At 40.5% G+C, this 27,337-nt stretch overlaps 1 protein-coding gene across 1 annotated transcript in view; it reads right to left on the bottom strand.

Annotated features, from left to right (window-relative positions):
* The window catches only part of Lrrc9 (leucine rich repeat containing 9), a 72,972-nt gene that overhangs the window by 14,563 nt on the left and 31,072 nt on the right, over positions 1 to 27,337 (bottom strand). Inside the window, exons 19-27 of the mRNA XM_032909121.1 lie at positions 25,619 to 25,753; positions 24,090 to 24,267; positions 22,364 to 22,584; positions 21,078 to 21,200; positions 8,051 to 8,181; positions 7,009 to 7,117; positions 6,250 to 6,389; positions 4,234 to 4,370; positions 3,021 to 3,238 (exon numbers count right to left, since the gene is read on the bottom strand). Of these exons, the coding sequence (XP_032765012.1) occupies positions 3,021 to 3,238; positions 4,234 to 4,370; positions 6,250 to 6,389; positions 7,009 to 7,117; positions 8,051 to 8,181; positions 21,078 to 21,200; positions 22,364 to 22,584; positions 24,090 to 24,267; positions 25,619 to 25,753 (1,392 nt within the window). The remainder of the gene's footprint in view (positions 1 to 3,020; positions 3,239 to 4,233; positions 4,371 to 6,249; positions 6,390 to 7,008; positions 7,118 to 8,050; positions 8,182 to 21,077; positions 21,201 to 22,363; positions 22,585 to 24,089; positions 24,268 to 25,618; positions 25,754 to 27,337) is intronic.

The raw sequence follows: 27,337 nt of genomic DNA, 5'->3' as shown, positions 1-27,337 counted from the left end.
ATGCTTATCACCCTGTACAAAGCTTAAGTCCAAGTGGGTCAAGGACCTCCACATCAAACCAGACACACTCAAACTAATAGAAGAAAAACTAGGAAGCATCTGGAACACATGGGCACTGGAAAAATTTCTGAACAAAAACACCAATGGCTTATGCCTCAAGATCAAGAATCTACAAATGGGATCTCATAAAACTGCAAAGCTTCTGTAAGGCAAAGGACACTGTGGTTAGACAAAACGGGCAAACCAACAGATTGGGAAAAGATCTTTACCAATCCAACAGATAGAGGCCTTATATCCAAAATATACAAAGAACTCAAAAAAGTTAGACCAGGGAGACAAAATAACCCTATTAAAAATGGGGTTTCAGAGCTAAACAAAGAATTCATAGCTGAGGAATGCAGATAATGGCTGAGAAACACCTAAAAGAAATGTTCAACATCTTTAGTCATCAGGGAAATGCAAATCAAAACAACCCTGAGATTTCACCTCACACCAGTGAGAATGGCTAAGATCAAAAACTCAGGTGAAAGCAATGCTGGCGAGGATGTGGAGAAAGAGGAACACTCCTCCATTGTTGGTGGGATTGCAGACTGGTACAACCATTCTGGAAATCAGTCTGGAGGTTCCTCAGAAAATTGGACATTAAACTGCCTGAGGATCCAGCTATCCCTCTCTTGGGCATATACCCAAAAGATGCCCCAACATATAAAAAAGACACGTGCTCCACTATGTTCATCGCAGCCTTATTTATAATAGCCAGAAGCTGGAAAGAACCCAGATGCCCTTCAACAGAGGAATGGATACAGAAAATGTGGTACATCTACACAATGGAATATTACTCAGCTATCAAAAACAACGAGTTTATGAAATTTGTAGGCAAATGGTTGGAACTGGAAAAATATCATCCTGAGTGAGCTAACCCAATCACAGAAAGACATACATGGTATGCACTCATTGATAAGTGGCTATTAGCCCAAATGCTTGAATTACCCTAGATGCCTAGAACAAATGAAACTCAAGACGGATGATCAAAATGTGAATGCTTCACTCCTTCTTTAAAAGGGGAACAAGAATACCCTTGGCAGGGAAGAGAGAGGCAAAGATTAAAACAGAGACTGAAGGAACATCCATTCAGAGCCTGCCCCACATGTGGCCCATATATATACAGCCACCCAATTAGACAAGATGGATGAAGCAAGAAGTGCAGAAGTGTAGATCGCTCCTGAGAGACACAGCCAGAATACAGCAAATACAGAGGCGTAATGTCAGCAGCAAACCTCTGAACTGGAGAATAGGGACCCCTGCGTTTGAAGGAATCAGAGAAAGAACTGGAAGAGCTTGAAGGGGCTCGAGACCCTATATGTACAACAATGCCAAGCCACCAGAGCTTCCAGGGACTAAGCCACTACCTAAAGACTATACATGGACTGACCCTGGACTCTGACCTCATAGGTAGCAATGAATATCCTAGTAAGAGCACCAGTGGAAGGGGAAGCCCTGGGTCCTGCTAAGACTGAACCCCCAGTGAACTAGACTGTCGGGGGGAGGGCAGCAATGGGGGGAGGGTGGGGAGGGGAGCACCCATAAGGAAGGGGGGGAGGGAAGGGGATGTTTGCCCGGAAACCGGGAAAGGGAATAACACTCGAAATGTATATAAGAAATATTCAAGTTAATAAAAAAAAAAAGAAAAAAAAATAAAATGGTATTTTCAAAAAAAAAAAAATAAAATAAAAGGCTAAAGTAATCCACTGAATGCATGATAATCTTCTGGTTTGTCACACAGGTTACTCTATAGCTGTATTAAGTTTTGATAGTGAACCCCACTAAGCACGACTCTGCTCACGTGGCTGAAGAGGGGCTGTCACACTGAGCTGACCTACTCTCTCCTCCACCTCTTTTGAGAAACAGAGTGTCAACAGGTGAGCAAGGACATCCTGGGGAAAGCTGGTTATCTGGTCTAAGCTCCTTTAAGTATGCTGCTAACTGGGTGTCCTGGCAGACAGCAATGACATTTTCTAGGAGGGTCCTTACTCTGGCACAGAAGCTTAAGTATAAACTATGAAACATCCCCTGCTCTGAGACTGGTCTACAAAATCTTCTTTGGAGACTGCATCTTTCATTCTGAGTTAGACAGCCTATGTGGTGTGGGAAGAAAACCAAAAAACCAACAGAATGTCCAAGATCTCAGGTATTAATTACTGGACTGAGAAGCAAAACCTGATGCGAGATGAGGTCACTATGGTTGTGTGGAGGTCCTGTTTGTTTTTACTGAGCTTGTATAAGCTTGGTCTTTGGGCATTCTGGCCATGTACCCTACCACGGACCTGCTTCCCAGCTCTGAATCTTGCTTGTTAAGATCACTTGCTGTTGCCAGAAATATTTCCCATAGAACACCAATTTTCCAAACTTTTATTTTTTCTGAATAAAGTTTTGGTAAGATCACTACCAATTTGGGCTGGCTTTCCTGAGATTGGTGTTTGAATTTGGATTAAGCAGGTATATGTTATTTTTCACACTAAGATATTTCCTACTTGCTACATTAAAAGCATGATTTCCTTCTAGCCATGGAAAGAAACCTCATATTGTCCCAGAAAAGGCTTTACGAACTGTAGCAAACAGAGCCTCAGACATATATTTGTCAAGTGTTTAGTGTCTACCATGCACCTTGTGCTACCTAGTGTAAACACAGACAAGATGAACACAGGACTTGTTCTTGTGGGGGGAGTGTACAGGTTAGTTTGTCCTGAAGCTGCCTTAGAAGTATGGAGAGCAGGAGCAACATTAACCAAAATGCTGACACAAACACAAGCTCTGTCAGGTTGTATCAACTCTCATACTGTACACTACCTCAGGAGAGGTATACTTGTGACATGCCTACCACAGGAGGGCACGTCCCAGGCGTAGAGCTAGAGAACTCATAAACGGACTGCTCTAATTGGTATATCTGGGGGCTTTATGTTCAGATCATAGGATTTCAAACATGCAGACCTCAAAACGACAGCCCTCCCAAATAACGTTACCTGGATTTTGTTATAGCCTAGGAAGAGTTTCTCCAGTTTGACCAAAGACTGCAGTTTGCTCAGCTCTCGGAGCCTGTTTTCCTCCAGATGAAGAGTCAGCAGGGAACTTGGCTTGGCAAACGCAGTGTCACTGAATGCCCGGATGCGGTTATGGTCAACAACCAGCTCCTGGAGGACGATGAGGTTGTCCAGCCCTTCTACCTGACTGATCTCGTTTCCTAAGAGTTATGACATGCTGTGTGAGCCTCAACTTCCAGAATTAAAGTTTATCTACCCACCGTCATCTAGATATTCGCCAAATGATTTTAAAGCTAAAAACCACACTTATTTTTATGTCTCAACTATAACACAAGCTGATCTTTCCCTAACCTCCAGTGAGCAACCTTTCTCCAAATGACTTTATCTAACCTTAGCAATCATTCTTGTCAATCTCTTAACTTAGTTACAAAATAATCTTTGACTAATTTCCCTCTCCATTTGCTCTATCTTGTTTCTTAGTCCTCATAATTCCTCCTTTTAGACCTATCGCTTCTATTAATTCCACTGTGGGCCAGGACATTATTAGTATATATTAATGTATTATTATATTAACATATAATATATATAATATATAACAATGTAATATGTTAATATGTGATTGATATATATTATCTTGGATCAAAAACGCATATGCTTTAGATGAACTGACTTCCATTGCACACCAGTGCAAACTTGGGGACATTATTTAGCCACATTGAACCTCAATTACTTTTTCTTTCCTACCCCCAAGGTGTCTAAGAGCAGAGAAATGGCTAAGAAAATGTGATGGGTAAACATACAATGAATTCCTCAGTCATAAAGAAGAACGAGATTATATTCATTGCAAGAAACACATGCTAATGGAGATAATCACATTAAGCAAATTAAGGTGGTCATATGTGAAAGTGAAGTGAAGAGAACAAAGGGATTGACTAATGGGGACAGGAGGAGGAGTCAAGGGAGGTAGAGAGTACACCCAACATAACATATGTGTATGAAAATGTCCTTACATAATGCTACCAGGTACAGTGAGTATGTAAAATCAGTTACTCTTTAAAAAGTTATTTAATAATCTACAACTAAAGAAAACCTTGTGATTATTAAATTTTTGTTGCCAATAATCAATGATGCTTACGCCGACTTCTCAAAGCAAGGTGACAACCCAGCCACTTACACTAGCAGCACGTCTACTCACCCTGTAGAAAGAGAAGCTTTAAGTTTCTTAGTCTGTTAAGTTGCAGCTGGAGTAAGTTACAAATTCCATTGTATCCCAGATGAAGAACCTCTAAACTCTGCATTATTGGGGGCAGGTTCTCGTTGTTTACTGAGTCTCTGAAACACACAGGTAAGACGGAAGTCATAAACCTGATTTGAAAGCAATCTTGTCATAAAAGGCAGCCTGAGGTGTATTTACTATAAAGTAAAAGTAAGATAAAAATGTACATGAGCTTTTGATATATAGTTGAGTAGTACTTTCTTCATCATCATCATCGTCATCATCATCATCATCAAAACAACAACAACAACTTTATCTCTTAGAAATGCTTATATGGGAGAGGATAAAGGTCACAGTGAAGTGAATCAGCAAGAAAAGGAAAATGCTGTATTCCATGAGGAGACGAGAGCAGCTACCTTGACTCTAAGAGGATGTATGCTCAAGTGTATTAAATTATGACTGATCTACTAAAGAAATAATCTTGCTAATAAATTAATTCATCAAAGTCACAAGATAAAATAATAAATGTGGTCTGAAATTACAGTACCAGTAATAAAACATAAAATTAAGAAAACAATTCTTCCACTTTTTATGTCAGTGCAAGAAAAAGTAATTTCAGAACACTTTAGAATAAAGTCCAAAAAAGGGCACAAATTTTATATATAGTTAGCTACACATAACCGAATGAAACCAACAGAGGTGTCAGCAAAAATTATTTTGTGTTTGTGGATTAGAACTCTGAATATTAAGATGTCAATTCTTTCAAATCCATGAATAGATTCAATACAATCTCTATCATTGAGATAGAGAAAAGCTCATTGAGAGAAAATAAACTGCTTTAAATTTTACAAAGAATTCAAAGAGCTCTGAATATCCAAAGTGATATTTAAAAAAGGGAAATAAGTTAGGTGGCTTCCTTCTCACATTCTATGTATTGAAACAGTCATAGCGGTGCAGTGAATTCATGACTGGCCCTTGTGACGAGGGATGGGCCTCAGAAAATAAGTGAAAGCAGCCAGACTTAAAATGAAAGTAGGAACTCGGAGGTAGACGGAGAGCAACCGTGGGAGAGGGAACAGGGGACTGAAGATAACAGAGTGGGTTACACACATATGGAATGCCATGATGAAATCCACTATTTTATACAATTAATAAATGCTAATCAAAGTGCAAAAGAGCACTGACTATGTAATTCCAATCTTACACCACTCTAGAAGGAGGCAAAACTGTGGGGAAAGAAAGCAGGTCTGTGGCTATTGCCAAAGACCTGGATGTGGGGAAGGGGATTGCAAAGAAAAGTGGGGTGGCTCGAGGGGCCCGGCACTCCACACTGTGACTCGTGAGGCCTAAGACAGAGGCATAGGACTGAATTCCACGTCAAAAGTCATCACATATTACACTGAATTTGGTAACTTTCTTACATACAAACTGGACCTCAATAAAGACGGTGACAGAAATGCTCTTCATTGAGAATATGAACATGAACATATTTTGACTTAGTGATGCACACACACATCTGTCTGTCTGTCCATCTAGCCATCCTTTCTTTTATAAATGTATAGGAAGGAAGGATAGATATGTCTTCCTCTTCTCAAACTATATCTTTCCAATTAATATAAGAACTGGGTGGAGAGGGCTAGAGAGATGGCTCAGTGGTTAAGAGCACTGATTGCTCTTCCAGAGTCTTGAGTTCAAATCCCAGTAACCACATGGTGGCTCACAACCATTGTTAATGGGATCCAATGCCCTCTTCTGGTGCGCTTGACTGAAGAAAGCAACAGTGTACTCACATAAAATAATAAATAGATGAAAAACAAAAAATTGGGTGAGAAATAATAACAAAGACATAGTTTATATTTTTATTTGTGACGTTTAATTTTGGCACACTGTTTGTTAAATAAAATAATTCTTAAGATCAGCCAAATATGTGCACTGCTACGTGTTACTTCTCTAGTTGTTTTTAAGTGTGAAAAATAAAAGATTTTTTTAAAGTACCTATTTAGTTTTGAGCTTCCTTGCTGTCCATAGCCACTTGAGGGCACTTTCTGGTAGAGCATCTGTCTGCTGCTTAAGTGAGTCTGAGGCTTTAGTCTAGGCATGATTGATTCAATGTGATTATAGTTGAGGCATAAGACCTACAGAAAGAACATCTCATTAATCCTATGAACTATTCAAATGGTATGACTAGTACAGGGGATAGAGAACATAGCAATAATATTTTATTGTGAAATATAAAATTATCCCAAAGTGTTTAAATTTATCTTCAAATGTGTTTTTAATGATCGTACATGTTGGAGAATCACAACAAATAAATTATGCAAGTCATTAGCCAGCTTCGCAGTGTTCTCAATCTGCACTCCTAGTTTGTCTAGGCCTGAGAGAGATGAAATAATTACTTAGCAAGTTGCTCATTTCTGTGCTTAGATGCCTTTCATTGTTGAGTTGAGGCAATGAGAGTGCTTTGAGAACCACCTCATTCTCAATTTCGTTTCATATCTGCTCACTAGAGACAGTGCCTCTCACCCGGTCTCCTACTGAAGAGTAAGATCTGCATGTAAGTAAAGGACATAAGATAGACTGACTAAAAAAATTTGGAAGGCAAGACTAAGATTTTCTTGATCAGTGAAAAACAAAATAAAATACAATTTAGGGAATAATTTCGACACCTTAATAAGGAAATACAGTTTAATGTAAATGAAGATTAAAACTTGTGCTGAAGTCTTTGAGGGCAAATATGGCTCGGCAGCCACGTGCCTTCACGTTGGGCAGGTAGATGAGGCCACTGAATGACGTGAGGTTGTTGTTCTGGAGGTTCACGTTGCTCACATTCCTGAAGTGGTCAACAGGAATCAGATCCACAGTCCTGAAATATGAAGCCAATAGTCATTATTCCAATGGGGCAAAGTGAGTTCCTCTACGTATGACTCCCAAAGCCAAATTACATAAAATGTCAAGTGCAGGAGAAGAATGTTCAGCTAAACATTTGCTTTGTTGCACAGGTATGAAGAAAATGACAGAATCCAATCACTTAAAAATAAAGCAACCCGTATCTATCACCATTAAACAATCACTGTAGGCAACACTTACACAACAACCAGCTCCGATTTATTTACAAATTAACACACAAGTTCATGAACTCACACAAGACTGAATACAGTAAGTCATAAAACAAGCAGGTCCTAAGCTTCCATGGCCACATGTGAAGTAGACTGCTTCCAAGATGACAAGAAGTGAAAGGAGTGGACAGAAGCAAGGGAGCGGAGAGGGCTTTGACACCAGACTTTTCTGAGCTCTGGAAAATCCTTCACAGCACTGGTTTCAACTCTACTGCGAACAGTAATGGCCCTGTGGGATCATTGGAGAGGTTCCGGAGATTGACACATTCATGTCTTATCGTGCATCTAAGAGCCCCATTACAGTGAGGTGCAATTAAAAGCGTGAACAGCTTTTTTATACTATCTGTGATGTTCATGATTTTCTTAAGTTGTAATTACACATTTGCTGTTCCTTAACAGAACAGTAGTAACACACCAAATGTAAGTAGTAAACCTAATATGACTGGCTCTAAAGGAAACGGGAGAAACAAAACCAGGTGAAAAACAAAACCTCTTGGTACCTTTTTAACCATAGCTCCTGACAATAAGAATTATTGCATCATTTTAAGGGGCACAATTATTGGGTATGTTCAGAAAGGAAATAAAAAATTGTTAATAACTATATTTGTTGTTACAACGGCACCTGCACACAACCACACACGATGTTACAATGGCACATGCCCATAAGGAAGTGGACGTACCTGATGGATGAGGAGGTCCAGTTTAGCTCTTGCATTTGGACAAAGTTTGAGTGTCCTTGTCGTTCAGCAATCATGTCAGAGGTGAGACGACCACCAAACAAATCTTTTGCATTCTCAGTCTCTGATGGTTCCTATGAGGATATATAGAAAGTGATGACCTCTCTGATAGATGACCAAACCTCTAGTTACAGATGCAAATGAAACAACACACTTCTCTTTATTTTTTTCCAGTAGAAACAGCTACTCCCAGTCCCTTGCACATTGGATAGGTCAAACAACACAAGATGGTATCAGGGTTTTAGGGACTTTGTGAGCTGCGGGATGATACCCAGGATTTTACACACACACAACCAATGGAGGTGTGTTGGAAAGCATGAACTCTGACCCTGGCCTTGGCCTTAAGGAACTACACACACTTCAGACTGGCAGCAACAGACTGGTGCCCCGCATTTTCTCACTGGCGCATACTGGAGCACAGTCCAGAGAATGACACATGGCAAACAACGCCCTGGGGAGCTGAGAGTGGCTCCAGGAATGGAAGCGGAGGCCTTTTACCTCAGGTGCACTTTGATCCCTGGGCTGTTCTTGGACATGATTTCGTGCATCCCGGGACCAACATCTACATTTAACTTATAAGACATTTATTCCTGTCGGATGTCAGAACACAGCTTAGAACCTGATGTGCTCAGTGTACCCTGAATCTGGATCCGGCCTCTGCCTTGCTTTTGTGCTTTCTCAGATGCTCTCTAGAGCATGTGCCACCATTGTGCTTAGCTTGTCTGTCCTGAGAAAGTTCTGGAAAGGGCTGCTCTGTTGGTATTTAGTATGTGTTACTGATGGTTACTTCCATGTTTTCCTGAATCAAACGACCTTCCTTGGATCATTGCTGTCTGTGTTACATCCGTGTATAAACGTGCACTGACACTGAGGAAAGGCTGCCTACAGTATTGGGCCGTAGTCTGCCCGGTTCTTTCAGATCCTCAGCTCCCAGGTCTCACAGACACAGAGCCACATGGGTTGGAGAAAGGTGACAGTGCATGGTCAGGGGAGGGTTGCTTGGGGTTGAGGAGGGCTGCTGAGAAATGTCCCCTCTGCTTTGCAACAAGCCCAAAACTGTCCAGGGAGAAGTAGAAAAGTCTGTCTTGGTTAAAAACCAAGACAAAGCTCAGTGTGAAGAGACAATCATGAAATGGAATAGACAAGAATAATTACTGACAATCAGGCCTCACAAAACCACTCCAGCCATTACGAGTGTACCCGAATCAAATGAAAACACTGAGTACCAGCAAGGAAGTAAAACCCCAAGATAGATATAGATGCTACGAAAAGATTTTAATTCTGAAAAATAATATAACCAGGCAGGTATCCCAAGGGCAGTGGCTTTTCAGTTTGTTTTCGATAAAATTAATAAGTCATTTGATCACCATTTACTTACCTTCCCTTATATTTCTAACTCACAAAGACTTCATATTTAAAATGAAGATATATGGGGTTGGGGATTTAGCTCAGTGGTAGAGCACTTGCCTAGGAAACGCAAGGCCCTGGGTTCGGTCCCCAGCTCCGAAAAAAAGAACCAAAAGAAAAAAAATGAAGATATATACTCTTTATGCAAACTGATTTCTGCATTTCCTACATTTTCAAAATGAGGTAGGAAGGTGGAATACAATGAAGTTTCGACCACTGAGAGTTCCTTAGCTCATCACAGACTTTGCCTTCACTTAGTTAACAATAACAAATAAAGAACTGTGCCAACTGAAACAGGCCATGGGTCATCTCTCAGTTCTTGTGTGCATCAGTGTTTTGACCTGTGCCATTCCTGGTCTGCTTATAGGCCAAAAGACCCCAGGGAGATGCTACCCTTTAGTTCCCTCCCGACTCTTCACTGCTTTTCTTCCTTTCTTTTTTCATTTTAGGTTTCCTAGGCAAAATATTAAACCTAGGAAAGGCTATGGTAAGCAAGTGAGGTTATTTTATTTTTTGAGATGGCCCACCGTCTTTTTGCATGGCTGCGATGGGTGAGCTCTGAGATGGCCGAGGGTCTATAGAGACTTCATTCCAGGATTGCTTCTTGCTGCTGATCTGCCTTTCCTGTCACTATTACATAGCCTAATGTTTCCTGGGCATCAGCCCACCCTATTGGGCAGATTTCCTGCAGAATCAATACGAAGATGTACTTTCACATAGTAATACTGAATAGGCAAATTGATTTAGTAATTCCCAAGAATGATTTTATAGAATTCCTAAATTGATATATGTAATCTCAAACTTCCTATAGAATAAAAGCTGCAAATAGAGCTCTGTAAAACTTCTTATGTCACAGGCTAATTGCACTAGGAAAAGAAAACAGTTTTGGAACAAATTTACAATCAAGGAAAACATTCCTTTTAGGTTAGGTGTGAGACCATTATCTGGTAACTGAAGGTCATAAACTAAGAATGGTCAATTTATTGTAGGTAAAAGAACAGAAAATAAATAATAGTCTAGTTTATCTATATAAGACTTCCAAATAATGAGATACAAGGCAGATGATTTATCTCTTGACAAAACCATGCTAATTTATGACATAAAAATATTGCTTTAAACTTATTATGAACTTATGGATCTAGTAACAGATAATGAATATTTAGACAGGTAATAGCCTTAATGGAAAGACATGTAAACAATTCTGCTGTAATCCTTAAGTCTTATTGATCTATGACATGAACTATTGCCTTAAACTTAGTATGAACTCATAGACTGTAAAAAATTCTTAGAAAGCCGTGTGACCAATTATCATGGGAAAAGATAAAAACTAAGAACCACAAGAAAATGGTGGCACAACCTTCTTCAGCTTCATCCAGTATGCCCCTCCCCCCTCTTTCTCTCTTCCCTTTCCTTCCATACTCTTTTCTTCTCCTTTTTCTCTGGCTCATGAAGAGTCAAGGAACTCCAAACCTCGAGCCTGGTCAGGGAGCGGCCTGAGTCAAAGAGAAAAGAATCAAAGTAATTTCTTTCCCCTGCTCATCAGGAGTTCATCGCCAGAAGCCAGTGGCTTTTGGCCACATGATCACAGACAGAAGCATCTTTGGCCCTGATGGCTGGCTCCATACCTTTTCACTTCCTTCCTTAGGAAACCAAGTGCTAGGATACCCCTCCCCCAAAGCCTTACCGAAACTTCCTTGCATTCTGTATTCTCTTTCTTTAGACAGCCTTACAAATGCTTTCAGTTTAAACTATCAGCTCTCTTCAAGCCAGTTCTTATTCTTAAAAAAATATGAATGAAATTTCAAATATAGTCTCAGGACTTCAACTGCCTGCTTGATATTTCCAGCAGATAACCAAATCATGAGATGTAATTAATCTGAAACGCTCTTCTCTGGAAGCTCCTCTCTCCTGGGGCCTGTTTGTTACAGTAGTCTGGGAGACTCTCAGAGATCTGTCGATGCTCATCAAGGGAAAGTTATTTCCTCCTCCTCCAAAGTGTGGAATCAGGCTCTGGCTTGAGTGGAGACCTGACATACCATTGTTTCCTCTCTTGAGACTTAATTCACCAGAACTGTCAATTCCCTTTCCAAGGCATCACCCCTCAGGAAGGTTTATTCACTCAAAGATGTGCTGAAACACTGGGAGGAATAATTTCCTGTTAGTGAGGTGATGTGCTTTTTCTTCGGACTATCACCTGCAGTGTGGTCACTCATGGATCTGTCACTAGGCTGATCTTTTAAGGTCTAGCCGTCTTTTCTGTCACTTTTTTGGGGGTGTGTGTGGGAGGGCTACTAACCAAAGCCTGTGCATGTTTTTCTCTAGCATTTTGGGTCTTCTCAATCCTCCTCTGAAGCTACCTCCTTTGCTGTGTACCTGCTTGCTGCCATGTGCCTGGCTGCTGGCCTCCCTTGCAGAGCATGCAGACCTAACTCAAGGCTCTCTCTTTCCCTCCCTTCCACAGACCCTTCCCAATGACTGCCAAGATTTATAACTTGCTTACCTGTTGTTTTCTCTTATACATTAGTAAAGTTGACCTTAAGCTTCTTAGTGAGTCTCTTTTAAAATTCTTTTATGAAGGCTGAGAATCCAGAGGTAAACTCAACTTCCCCTTAACACTTTTATTGTAGTTGCAAACTTCGTAGTCGTTAGAACCAGATTCCCTAGCATAACTGTAGCCATTTTTGTTTCATGCCTGCCAGCCATTTCATATTGTTGTTGTAATGCTGACACAGAAAATTCTTCCTTCAGGGTCAGATTGACCACATATACTGTTATGTTCTGAGCTTTGTTTTTCTTGGAAATTCCACAACCGTAGGCTCCGCTTAGGACCAATCAGATTAAAGGTCAGTTAGAACTATTTTATTTAGCTAGCCAAATTAGCTTGGACCACCCTGAAACTGTGCATGAGCTCATTGTGCCTTTTGCCTTTATAAACCATCCCTGAGAATCTTAGCTCCCAAATCTATGTATGCTGTGCCCCTAATCCCCTGACTGGTCAGTCTTGGTGTGTGTGTAATAAACTATTCTTGTTTGACTGAGACCGGAGTGGTTTGTGTGGTGATCCCTGGACCCCATCAGCAGGTATCTTTTCATGTTTGCTGTGTATGGCTGATAAATTCTGTCAATTTCCCCTGGTAGTTCTCCTGTACATGTACTAACTCGGCCTGACCCTCCTTAGCTTACAGGATTAGAGAAGAGCAGGCACATTTAGCATGGTATGACTGAAGAGGCCCTATTGATTCTCATAAATTTCAGTTTTCTGTTTTACTTATTTATTTGATTGTTTTCTGTTTTTTGAGACAGGGCCCCTCTATATAGCTTTGGCTGTCTTGGGAGTTACTGCATAGACCAGGCTGACCTCTAACTCACAAAGATCTGCCTGCCTCTGCCTCTAATGGCTAGAATTAAAGTCATGCATCCACACTGCCCAGCCATCTTTCTGTTTTTAAAGTCACCTCTTCTGGTTCACTTTCTCATTATTTGTTTCTGGTGTATTTTAGTAATTTTCTTTGTTGTTATCTTCTCTACTGCCATGAATACTGCTATTAGATGAAAATTCTTTTTTTGAAAAAAAAAAGATTTATTTATTTTATTTATATACTGCAGCTGTCTTCAGACACCAGAAGAGGGCATCAGATCTCATTACAGATGGTTGTGAGCCACCATGTGGTGGCTGGGAATTGAACTCAGGATCTCTGGAAGAACAAACATCTTGTGCTCTTAACTGCTGAGCCATCTCTCCAGCCCTAGATGACAATTCTTAATACACAGTTCTAGATTCTAGATATGTAATTATCCTTCTGAAAACTATTTGGTGTGTTCCCATTCTCTTTAACTTGAAGTCCAATTCTTCAGCCTAGTCTTTTTTTTTTTTTTATTTATTTTTTAATTTGGAGAGAGGGGGAGAGGGAACAGGGAGAGTAAGGTGCTGGAGCAGGAGCAAGAGGAGAGAGAGAGAGAGAGAGAGAGAGAGAGAGAGAGAGAGAGCCTAGTCTTTATGTCCCATTAATCATTCATAGATTTATAACATACTCCATTCCACAAAGAACTTAGAGCAGCTTACAGCAAACATAAAAAACAATAAAAACATGAATAATAAATAATGAAGAAGATCAAGACTAAGGACAAGGTAAGTTGAGCCAGCTAGGAAGTGGTGGCACACATGCTCAATCCCGGCACTCTGCGAGCAGAGCCAGGCAGATGTCTGAGTTAGTTGCAGGTCTAGATCACAGAAGAGGTTCCAGGACAGCTAGGGCTGCTAAAAAGAGAACATGGAGAAACCCTGTCTCAAAAACAAAAACAGCACTTACAGTCCAGACACCGCCCGGACCTGAAGGGACTCAGTCAACAGTTCTCTGCACCCAAATCCCATGGGAGGGAGAGCTAAACCTTCAGAGGGGTAGACACGCCTGGGAAGCCAGAAGAGACTACACTCTGCCCACATTTCTGACTCCAGAGAAAAACACCTAACGCCATCTGGGACCCCGGTGCATGGGGGCTCCCAGGAAAAGGTGATGCAGGCCCTCCTGGTTGCCACCCTCACCGAGAGCTCAAAAGCAGCCCCCCACGAGCAACTTGAGCTGTGGGACCACAGGTAAGACCAACTTTTCTGCTCCAAGCGACCTGCCTGGTGGACTCAGGACACAGGCCCACAGGAACAGCTGAAGACCAGTAGACAGGAAAGACTACACGCCCGAAAGCAAAACATTCTGTTCCCATAACTGGCTGAAAGAAAAGAGGTCTAACAGCACTCCTGACACACAGGCCTATAGTACAGTCTAGCCACTGTCAGAAATAGCAGAAAAAGGTAACACCAGAGACAAATGATGGCGAGAGGCAAGCACAGGAACCCAAGCAACAGAAACCAAGACTACATGGCATCATCAGAGCCCAATTCTCCCACCAAAGCAAACACAGAATATCCAAACACACCAGAAAAGCAAGATCTAGATTTAAAATCATATTTGATCATAATGCTGGAGGACTTCAAGAAAGACATAAAGAACTCCCTTAGAGAAACACAGGAAAACATAAAGAAGCCTATAGAGAGAAATCACAAAAATCCCTGAAAGAATTCCAGGAAAACACAATCAAACAGTTGAAGGAATTAAAAATGGAAATAGAAGCAATAAAGAAAGGACACAGGGAAACAAACCTGGATATAGAAAACCAAAGGAAGAGACAAGGAGCCGTAGATACAAGCATCACCAACAGAATACAAGGGATAGAAGAGAGAATCTCAGGAGCAGAAAATTCCATAGAAATCATCGACACAACTGTCAAAGATAATGGAAAATGGAAAAAGCTACTGATCCAAAACATACAAGAAATCCAGGACACAATGAGAAGATCAAACCTAAGGATAATAGGTATAGAAGAGAGTGAAGACTCCCAGCTCAAAGGACCAGTAAATATCTTCAACAAAATCATAGAAGAAAACCTCCCTAACCTAAAGAAAGAGATGCCCGCAAACATACAAGAAGCCTACAGAACTCCAAATAGATTGGACCAGAAAAGAAACTCCTCCCATCACATAATAGTCAAAACAGCAAATGCACAAAATAAATAAATATTAAAAGCAGTAAGGGAAAAAGTTCAAGTAACATATAAAGGCAGACCTATCAGAATCACACCAGACTTTTCGCCAGAGACTATGAAAGCCAGAAGATCCTGGACAGATGTCATATAGACCCTAAAAGAACACAACTGCCAGCCCAGGTTACTGTATCCTGCAAAACTCTCAATTAACATAGATGGAGAAACCAAGATATTCCATGACAAAACCAAATTTACACAATATCTTTCTACAAATCCAGCACTACAAAGGATGATAAATGGTATAGCCCAACATAAGGAGGCAAGCTACACCCTAGAAGAAGCAAGAAACTAATCGTCTTGGCAACAAAACAAAGAGAAGAAAAGCAGACAACATAATCTCACATCCAAATATGAATATAACAGGAAGCAGTAATCACTATTCCTTAATATCTCTCAACATCAATGGTCTCAACTCTCCAATAAAAGGACATATTTTAACAAACTGGATACTCAATGAGGACCCTGCATTCTGCTGCCTACAGGAAACACACCTCAGAGACAAAGACAGATACTACCTCAGAGTGAAAGGCTGGAAAACAACTTTCCAAGCATGGTCTGAAGAAGCAAGTTGGAGTAGCCATTCTAATATCAAATAAAATCAATTTTCAACTCAAAGTCATCAAAAAACATAAGGAAGGACACTTCATATTCATCAAAGGAAAAATCCACCAAGATGAACTCTCAATCCTAAATATCTATGCTCCAAATACAAGGGCACCTACATACATAAAAGAAACCTTACTAAAGCTCAAACCACACATTGCATCTCACACAATAATAGTAGGAGATTTCAACACCCCACTCTCATAAATGGACAGATCATGGAAACAGAAATTGAACAGAGACATAGACAGACTAAGAGAAGTCATGAACCAAATGGACTTAACAAATATTTATAGAACATTCTATCCTAAAACAAAAGCATATACCTTCTTCTCACCTACCTCACGGTACTTTCTCCAAAATTGACCATATAATTGGTCATAAAACAGGCCTCAACTGATACAGAAAGATAGAAATAATCCCGTGCATCTTATCAGACCACCATGGGCTAAAGCTGGCCTTCAATAACAATAAAGGAAGAACGCCCACATATACATGGAAGTTGAACAATGCTCTACTCAATGATAACCTGGTCAAGGAAGAAATAAAGAAAGAAATTAAAGACTTCTTAGAATTTAATGAAAATGAAGATACAACATACCCAAACTCATGGGACACAATGAAAGCTGTGCTAAGAGGAAAACTCATAGCTCTGAGAGCGTGCAGAAAGAAACAGAAGAGAGCATATGTCAGCAGCTTGACATCACACCTAAAAGCTCTAGAACAAAAAGAAGCAAATACACCCAGGAGGAGTAGAAGGCAGGAAATAATCAAACTCAGAGCTGAAATCAACCAAGTAGAAACAAAAAGGACCAAAAGTTGGTTCTTTGAGAAAATCAACAAAATAGATAAACCCTTAGCCAGACTAATGAGAGGACACAGAGAGTATGTCCAAATTAACAAAATCAGAAATGAAAAGGGAGACATAACTACAGAATCAGAGGAAATTCAAAAAATCATCAGATCCTACTACAAAAGCGTATATTCAACCAAACTTGAAAATCTGCAGCAAATGGACAATTTCCTAGACAGATACCAGGTACCAAAGTTAAATCAGGAACAGATAAACCATTTAAACAACCCCATAACTCCTAATGAAATAGAAGCAATCATTAAAGGTCTCCCAACTAAAAAGAGCCCAGGTCCAGACGGGAGAATTAGAATTAGTGCAGAATTCTATCAGACCTTCATAGAAGACCTCATACCAATACTATCCAAACTATTCCACAAAATTGAAACAGATGGAGCATTACCGAATACCTTCTATGAAGCCACAATTACTCTTATACCTAAACCACACAAAGACCCAACAAAGAAAGAGAACTTCAGACCAATTTCCCTTATGAATATCGATGCAAAAATACTCAATAAAATTCTGGCAAACCGAATCCAAGAGCACATCAAAACAATCATCCACCATGATCAAGTAGGCTTCATCCCAGGCATGCAGGGATGGTTTAATATACTGAAAACTTAACCATCAACGTAATCCATTATATAAACAAACTGAAAGAACAAAACCACATGATCATTTCAGTAGATGCTGAGAAAGCATTTGACAAAATTCAACACCCCTTCATGATAAAAGTCCTGGAAAGAATAGGAATCCAAGGCCCATACCTAAACATAGTAAAAGCCATATACAGCAAACCAGTTGCTAACATTAAACTAAATGGAGAGAAACTTGAAGCAATCCCACTAAAATCAGGGACTAGACAAGGCTGCCCACTCTCTCCCTACTTAATCAATATAGTTCTTGAAGTTCTAGCCAGAGCAATCAGACAACAAAAGGAGATCAAGGGGATACAGATTGGGAAAGAAGAAGTCAAAATATCACTATTTGCAGATGACATGATGGTATATTTAAGTGATCCCAAAAGTTCCACCAGAGAATTACTAAAGCTGATAACTTCAGCAAAGTGGCTGGGTATAAAATTAATTCAAATAAATCAGTCGCTTTCCTCTACACAAAAGAGAAACAAGCCGAGAAAGAAATTAGGGAAACGACACCCTTCATAATAGTCCCAAATAATATAAAATACCTCGGTGTGACTTTAACCAAGCAAGTAAAAGATCTGTACAATACGAACTTCAAGCCTCTGAAGAAAGAAATTGAAGAAGACCTCAGAAGATGGAAAGATCTCCCATGCTCATGGATTGGCAGGATTAATATAGTAAAAATGGCTATTTTACCAAAAGCGATCTACAGATTCAGTGCAGCCCCATCAAAATACCAATCCAATTCTTCAGAGAGTTAGACAGAACAATTTGCAAATTCATCTGGAATAACAAAAAACCCAGGATAGCTAAAACTATCCTCAACAATAAAAGGACTTCAGGGGGAATCACTATCCCTGAACTCAAGCAGTATTACAGAGCAATAGTGATAAAAACTGCAGGGTATTGGTACAGAGACAGACAGATAGACCAGTGGAATAGAATTGAAGACCCAGAAATGAACCCACACACCTATGGTCACTTGATTTTTGACAAAGGAGCCAAAACCATCCAATGGAAAAAAGATAGCATTTTCAGCAAATGGTGCTGGTTCAACTGGAGATCAGCATGTAGAAGAATGCTGATTGATCCATGCTTATCACCCTGTACAAAGCTTAAGTCCAAGTGGATCAAGGACCTCCACATCAAATCAGATACACTCAAACTGATAGAAGAAAAAGTGGGGAAGAATCTCAAACACATGGGCATTGGAGAAAACTTCCTGAACAAAACACCAATGGCTTATGCTCTAAGATCAAGAATCGACAAATGGGATCTCATAAAACTGCAAAGCTTCTGTAAGGCAAAGGACACTGTTGCTAGGACAAAATGGTAACCAACAGATTGGGAAAATATCTTTACAAATCCTACAACAGATAGAGGGCTTATATCCAAAATATACAAAGAACTCAAGAAATTAGACCACAGGGAGACAAATAACCCTATTAAAAAATGGGGTTCAGAGCTAAACAAAGAATTCACAGCTGAGGAATGCCAAATGGCTGAGAAACACCTAAAGAAATGTTCAACATCTTTAGTCATAAGGGAAATGCAAATCAAAACAACCCTGAGATTTCACCTCACATCAGTGAGAATGGCTAAGATCAAAAACTCAGGTGACAGCAGATGCTGGCGAGGATGCGGAGAAAGAGGAACACTCCTCCATTGTTGGTGGGATTGCAGACTGGTACAACCATTCTGGAAATCAGTCTGGAGGTTCCTCAGAAAATTGGACATTGAACTACCTGAGAACCCAGCTATACCTCTCTTGGGCATAAACCTAAAAGATGCCCCAACACATAACAAAGACACATGCTCCACTATGTTCATAGCAGCCTTATTTATAATAACCAGAAGCTGAAAAGAATCCAGATGCCCTTCAACAGAGAATGGATACAGAAAATGTGGTACATCTACACAATGGAGTATTACTCAGCTATCAAAAACAATGACTTTATGAAATTCATAGGCAAATGGATGGAAATGGAAAATATCATCCTGAATGAGGTAACCCAATCACAGAAAACACACATGGTATGCACTCATTGATAAGTGGCTATTAGCCCAAATGCTCGAATTACCCTAGATGCACAGAACACACAAAACTCAAGAAGAATGACCAAATTGTGAATGCTTCACTCCTTCTTTAAAAGGGGAACAAGAATAGCCTTAGGAGGGGATAGGGAGGCAAAGTTTAGAACAGAGGCAGAAGGAACACCCATTCAGAGCCTGCCCCACATTTGGCAGTTTGGGGGGAGGGCGGTAATGGGGGGAGGATGGGGAGGGCAACACCCATATAGAAGGGGATTATGAGGGGTTGGGGGATGTTGGCCCAGAAACCGGGAAGGGGAATAACAATTGAAATGTAAATAAATACTCAAGTTAATAAAGATAAAAAAAATAGCAAAAAGCAACAATAACATCAACAACAACAACCAACAAACAAAAATCCAACAAGAGCATAAATTAGATCAGATAAAAACTAGGGTTAGGGACAGAGAGAATATAGTATCCTGTAGAATTTCTACTATTGAATCATAAAATTGGCCCTGAGTTTTTGACATACTAAAGTGAAAAAGGAAATACTTGCATAATATTGTTAGTGAACAGAACAAGACTCCCCCAACGAAAATATTTTCTCCTGACACCTTTTAAATGAGGGCAGTTAAGAAGGATAAGAGCTCTAACATATTTAGAGCGAATGTATACCAGTTAAATTAAGACTATGAGGAAGAATCCACCCTCAGTGAAGGCTGAATGACGGAATGAGTCCAATGTACACACTTCCAGAGAATTTGTATTTATTGGAATAGGATGCTTTATTCAGTGAGACCCTGAAAATGTGGGATTAGTAATCTCTTCAGAGTGTCTCAGAGTATTAAACCACCAGGAGTTGTCTCTCAATTTTCTAGAAAATTTGATGTACATTTCTGTTTGATGAGGGCTAGATAATATTTCACTAGGGAACTGCATCCTTCATAGAATTGCTTGGCACTTACCTGTTACATGGATCCTGGGAGTCCCCCATGAACTCGTTATAGAGCCCGGGTGTTCACATGAAGATTTTGTGTTCATTCCTAAACCCTGGGTTTTCCATTTACTATTTTTTAAGAAATCTTACCACACTACATTTGTGGATTCAAATATATTTTCCATAACTGCCAACATTGTATTTCCCCAGAACTAAGAAACATGATGGTACTCAGGTGTGTACTTCTACTCTGCCTCGTAGGATTGGGCCTTGTCTGCTGCAGCACTGATTAGAGATTCAACCCAGAACGCCACTCAACAGGCAGTTACCCATCACTGAGCTCCACCTCCACTGCTGCTTTTCTTAAAAGAGCTCTTTTTCCCCGAGTGTCTCTGCGTGTGGAGGTCAGGGGACACCTTGGGCACAGGTCCTTCCTGTTTTTCAGTGCTGAGTATACCAGGTGACCTGCCCAAAGCATCTGAAGAGTCTTTCGTGTCTGCTTCCCATCTCACTGGAGGAGCACTGGGGTTACGGGTGCAGAACTTGCCTAGCTTTACATGTGATCCAGAGATCCCAGCTCAGCGCCTCATGCTTGTGCTATGGGCACCTCACCTGCTGAGCCCACTCTTCAGTTTAGAGCCACCCAACTCACTGTATGAAAAAGTAAACTCCATCTTCCCTCTCTGCCTCATGTTAAGACTACTAAGAATTGGCTAGGTGAGTGAGTTGTAAGATCCAGAGCCAAAAAGAGCTTTGGAAAAGGAGATTTTTAATAAGCATGGTAGGGTTCAGTATAATTCTAGAGATAAATCAATATTCAAAATGCTTATGACCTATGAGTATGCAAATGTCTGCACTGTGGATCAAATATTATGATTCATAAAAAAAACTTACAATTGACATTCCATCCAAGGCCTTCAGTTCAGAAAGATGAAATATTACAAACAGCCGGTAGTTTTCTTGGTTCCATATAATAATGTTTCCATACATGTCTAGAATGACCAAGTTGCATAAACCCTAGATAATGAGAATGCATTATATTATGTACATAGAAAATCAACCATACTCCATCAAGTTATTTTCCCAGAGGTGAGACAGCCTTGAATTTTAATATTTCAACTATATCATATATATAATTATGGAATTTGAGTGTTCATGAAAAATAAGATGTTGTGGATTGCTATTTGTATTTTGTTGCTAATTCTGCTCCCGCAAGAGAGGTGCCCAGACAAGGAGTAGATGAAGTATTCAGGTGAAACCTTAATTGGCCAAATAAGGCTAGAGCTGGTGATGGGGCCGTGGAAGGAAAAGGCAGGGCTGGAAGTTTTAGAGAGGGACAGATGAAGGAAGAAGAGAAAGATGAGGAGGACAGAGGGAGAAGATAGAGGAAGAGGAGGTAGAAGATGGAGCAGAACCATGTGGTCTGGAGGAGTTGCAAGTAGCTAGGGATTTCCCAGCGGGACAGTAGAGTAGTGTAATGCCGTATCTGTCCAACCTAGGTGTGCGGCTTATAAATATATTAACTGAGTTGTATTTTCTTTGCACGGGCATTTTGGGGTTGGAGATTTACCAATATAAATCTGGCTGGTATGAATGTAAGTTTCCGGTATAAATGTAAGTTCCTAGTGTTTTCCTTTCATGGGGCTAGAGGGAGCTGAGTGAGACCAGAGTGGTTGTTGGGGTTCACTTGGAGCTAGCCGTGGGGGATGGGCAAGATGCTGATGCTGGCACCTAGCCAGAACAAGCGTGGGTCCTTTTAAAATTATGCACTACAATAAGAGAGTCTCAGAAAAACAAATATTGTGTGATTTCCCTCATATATGGAGCTAGTGAAAACAAAGGCCATGAGGGTGGGAAGAGGAAAAGGATGAGGAGCAGGAGGTAGGGGCAGCAAGGGTATGGATATGATCACAGCAACTGTATGTGCCGGGAAAATGTCGTAATGAAACAAATGATTTTGCACCACTAAGTATGCTGATAAAAAGTTACCCCATACTTGTATCAGAATGCTGTCATTTGTACATTTACATAAAATGAGTGCAAATGCATTTCAATAAACCTTGTTATTTGATTTTCTTCCTTATTGTTTCAACAAACTCGGTGTAGTGAGTATGGCTTCCGTAGTGTAAACAAACAGTAAATGCTATTAAAAGCAGAAAACTGAGAGCCCAGGCAGTCACCTTTAAGTTGTAGATCTCTTGGTTCACGGCTATGTAGTTATTGCTTATGTACAACTCGATCAGAGTGAATGTCTTTTGTAAAGCGCTCAGTGATGTGATCCTGTTGTTCTCAAGAGAGAGGGAGTGGAGATGAAGCATGTTATCAAACGTGTGCTTCTCCAGGCCGGTGAGAAGGTTGTTGTTCATGCTGAGGCGGCTTAGTTTAGTCAGCCTGGTGATGCCTAGAAAATCAGCAAAGCCAAGGAGAGACTCAGACGGCGGGTTAGTGTCAAACAGAACAAGCTAGCCACTGCACCGATGCTCCTTGTGTGAATCAGTTCTTTCTCTGTGTTTCAGAAGGACAGAGTCATGTGTAGAAAGCTCCACTCATGCATCAAATTTTGATTTTGAATTTCTAAGTAGATTCACTTTTCTTAGATGTTAAAGAAAGGCATTTTGTAGGTAACAATTTCTCCTTCAAAAATAAAAATAAAAATATAATAGCTACTAGATCTCATTTTAAACTAACTCTAAAGATTAGAAACCAAAGTGTAAACGCTCTGGAAATTATGGACTCAGCTGTCTTAATGGCAACCATTTTTCCTAATTATCACATCACATGCCTAAAATTGTTTTTAGAATGAAATTTGAGGGCTGGCCATTCCCAGTAGGATCTAATGTTTACAGTGGAGAAGCATGCAGGCAGGAGAGAGAAGTTGAAAGGAAGTTTTCTCTTTCTCTGTTTAAAGACAAGGTCTCAGTATGTAGATCAGACTGGCCTCAAACTCACAGCTCACAGTTGTCCTGTCTCAGACAGCTGAGTGCCAGGGTTACTGACGAGAGTCACCACACAGCTGGCTGAAAGAACTTTGGAGTCACAGTCACCTTCGTCAAATGTGTGAGACAGAGCCACAGGTAAAGGATACAATCATTTTCTTTCCTCAACCATAAAGGGTCGTGTGAAAACGCACTTCTAAGGGGATACAGAATTAAGCACAACTGTTCGTAGGAAGGAAGACTATGAGACAGTTTTTAGCAGGCCAGAAGAGGAAACTTTCAAGTTCTTTCTTTTAAAGGCATCAAGCAAGGGATGGGATAGAATCCAAGACAGCTGCAGAATATTTAGTGTGTTTCAAAGTACGCTCTGTAAATGATGTGTTTTAGCTGCAGATAAGCACAAACTAATGTTATCTGGAGAATCTAGGGTAGCTGTTGGGGGGAGGAGACTTCACTCTCTGGCAAAGAATCTGATGTTAAACTTTAAACCATCAACATGCACTCATGTCTTTATGACTGAGACCTTAGGAAAGCAGATAAGTGGTTTGGAAGTGAAGCCATAGAAGATGTCTACAGGACTTTTTTTCATTTTCTAATTTCCAGTGAGTATAATTTTTACTTCTGTTGACTTCACATTTCTAAATATCACCTTAATTCCACATCTTGCACAATGAAGGGAGACTGTTGGCTCTTTCCCAAAGAAAGCCTCACTCATACATTTCTTCAGTGCTACAAATGTTCATGACCACCTTGACTACATGGCTACACACTGAGTGTAGTAATTGATGGTAATCCCCTGCATGAGAAAGGAGAGCTGGGGGGCTGACAGCTGCTGGGGTTCACTGTGCTTAGCAGTTCAGCTCAATCCTGTCCACAGGTATGCAGAAGATTCCAACACAGGCCTTCCGGAAGCTTCTCTAGACATCTTCCCCTTTGGTTGCGTGAGCTGTGGGGGGCTGTGACATCTTACCTTCTATCTTTGAGATGCAGTTGCCATCTAATGTGAGCTCCTCCAGGTTGACACAGGACTCAAGGCCTTCCATTTTGGAGAGGTTATTATTGCTGAACGATGCCCATTTCAAATTCTCCAATTTTTCTAGATTTGTGATTTCAAAGAGATGTTGTCCATCTAAATTTAAGGCAGTTATCTATACGATAATTTATATTACATGTTACTTCTGAATCTTGCAAACAAATTCAAAGTTATTAGATTTTAAAAAGCTAACAAAAACAATCCAAATGTGATACGTAAATGCTAGAATTCCTTCAGGAGCTAATGATGCGGAAAAGTCTTAGATTACAATGAAGTAAAAGCACGACAGGATTCTAATGGGTTTAGGGAGGTTGTTGTGATCTGGGCACAGTGGTGTGCCAGTTGGGTCAGTCACTGCAACTACTGGGACAGCTCCTGGTAGAGCTGTCAGTCCCTTTGGGGACAGCCTCAGCTGCAGAGTCACTTTGCTTCAGGGCACACTCATTCCTAGCCTGGCTCATTGTTAGTTAGTGGTGGTTATAAAAATCTGGCCATCTCAGCCCCACTTGGAACATATTTAAAGCATCACTCTGATTCCAGGATTCGGGACTACCATTGTGCCTGCACTGCAGCACAATAATAACCTATATTATACGAGAAAAATGTCACCAATGTTTCCCATTTTCAAGGGTTCTGTTAGCTTCACTGGTATCGTTCAAGTCTGCATTAGAAAGGACTCTGATACGGTCAGGTGACCTTGTGCAGCAAGAAGCTGTTGAGGCTGTGACTTGTCCCTGGCCGAGGCCTCGATAATTCCCAGATCCTCTTGCAGAAATCTCTACTCCCTTGCCATCAGGATGCTGCTTGATCTCTGGCTCGGAGCATTAAGTTGGCTAAACTTAGTATCAAAGTCTACTCTTCACTTTATACCCTTCATTCTACGTCTCCAATTCCGTAATAACCGTAGCTGAAGAGGAGTCTGCAACACCATTCTAGAACTTGGTCTTGTCGTTTCATGTTTTTAAACATCAACAACAATGGTACATTTATTACTTTAAAAACCATAAATTGCCTTGTATGTTTTCTCAACTTTATTGAAGCATAATTTACCATTTAAAATGATATTTAGAGTATATTATTTAATTTGATAGCCATGCATTATAAATTAAAGGCCATGATCTCTATGAGACGTGGACTCTAAGTAATTAAACTCACAGAGACAGAGAGGAGATTGGTAGTTTCTGGTGATGGAGATGGGAGGGCAGGGAAATGGAGTCAAAGGGCACTAAGTTTTAACTTTTCAAGAACAGTGAGTTCGGAGGGGCTAACATATAATATTATGACTACAGTTGGAAACACTGTATAATATACTTGAGATTTGCCAAGGAAGTACATCTTAAGTCTTCTTTTCCCATTTTATCTCTTTGTGTTTCTGTTTCTTATCTGTGTCCTCTTCATGGTTCACACCAATGTTTAATACAGAGATTAACGTAAGCTGACACAAGTTTTAATGAATGAGTCATTACCTTCAAGTACCAGTTCCCAGTCAGATGAAAGTGGGGTCCTAACTTTGAAATCTGGGTCAGAATTTTGGCAGAAGGCCATATACTGAGCATCCGAGGTCTTTCCTCTTTAGAGCTAGAATGCTGTAAGAGAGTTAACTAATAAAAAAAAACACAAAATGAATAAAAGGGACAGCATAATGATGTTCATTTATACACAGCTAAAAAGTTTTATTTCCCACAGTAGGTGAATAGCCCAATTAATGATTTTAAAACCTTCCCTTTCCCTAAAATACTCTCCATATCCAGATAAGTTTTAATTTTCAGTTTGTCTTGTTTTCCTACCCACAGCTTTAAGAATGTTTATACTATGAACATCCATATAATGCTCCCATGAGACCACACATGATCTAGAACAGTACCACTGTCCTGCAGGCCCCTTGGGTCCCAGTCCAAGGGCTCCCTGCATCTCCCCTTAGATGGGATCCCTCCTGCATGTTTGTCTACCATCCACTCCTTTCTCTCTCTCCTCAGACACAACGCATCATTAAGCCCTACACTGTTTGAATTTTTTGGAAACCAAACTGTGCATTGCACTTACTTGCTTCTCAACACTCTGCAGTTCGTCTGTGCTGCAACACTGAGCTGGGTTAGCTGTAGTCAGTGGTGTGTAAACCCCCTCTGTGTGTGTGTCTCTCTCTCCCTGCTCCTTCCCTTTTCTAGACAAAGTCTCATGTAGCACAGAACATCCTCCTATGTGGCTTAGGATGGCAAACTTCTGAGTCCACTGCCTTCCCCTCCCAAGCACACCAGATACAGATGTGCACACCACGCCTGGTTCGTGGGCTGCTGAGAATTGAACCCAATGCCTTTTGCATGGCAGACAAGCACTAACTGAGCTACATCCCTAGCCTTGTACAGATTTCGCTTAATGACTCTGCTGACCATGAGTACTGTTGCTGAGCCCAAGGCTATCGAGCACTACCCCCGTGGATACCCTCGTGCTCTTGGGCATGACTCCTGGGCATACTCAGGGTTTCTTCAGAGAATATAAAGTTACAGAAGTTTGTTGGGGAGGGCAAGGAAGGGAGGAGAGGGAGTGAAGAGAGAGGTAGGAAGTCAAATAAAATTTCCAAAACAATTGTAACAATTATAATTGCTGTTACATATTCTGGCTGCAACAAACTTTTTGGCAATCTGTATTAATTGGCAAATCATTGTACTTGAACCTTGTTTTTTGAATGTTAGTATGGTAAAGAATCATTTTCTGAATTAGCTGGCTCTTCCGATATCCTACCCAGTAAAATGCTTTCCAACCCCCTTCATTGTTTTGTTTTCCCTCAGTTGGTTGTCCACATCCAAAGTGCAGGATTCTCTCTCTGTAATGTATGTATCTCTATCCTGCAGGCTAACAGGTTAGCTTGTTTTAAGCAGGTTACTCATAAGACTGATACTAAGTAGAATGTGTACTAATGCTCTCTCATAGCCTCCTCAGCTTACTGCATACATAAATACTGCTTATTTTCATGTAGCCTCTAGAAAAGACTCAGTAAGTTCATGTGATTAGAAAGTAATTACCCTAGAGATATTGGTGGAGGGGCTGGCATTTGGGGCTGATCCAAGATAATTCATAAAGCCTGCTGCCATTTATGGGGGAGGGTATGGGTGGCACATTGATGTAGGAAAACTGTCAAGTATATGTCGATTTTTATCAATATGCTAGGAGAGAATATCATGCTTAAT

The sequence above is a fragment of the Rattus rattus genome, chromosome 7 (genome assembly GCF_011064425.1).
Source record: "Rattus rattus isolate New Zealand chromosome 7, Rrattus_CSIRO_v1, whole genome shotgun sequence".
Taxonomy (NCBI): Eukaryota; Metazoa; Chordata; class Mammalia; order Rodentia; family Muridae; genus Rattus; species Rattus rattus.
This window is presented reverse-complemented; position numbering and strand designations above follow the sequence as displayed.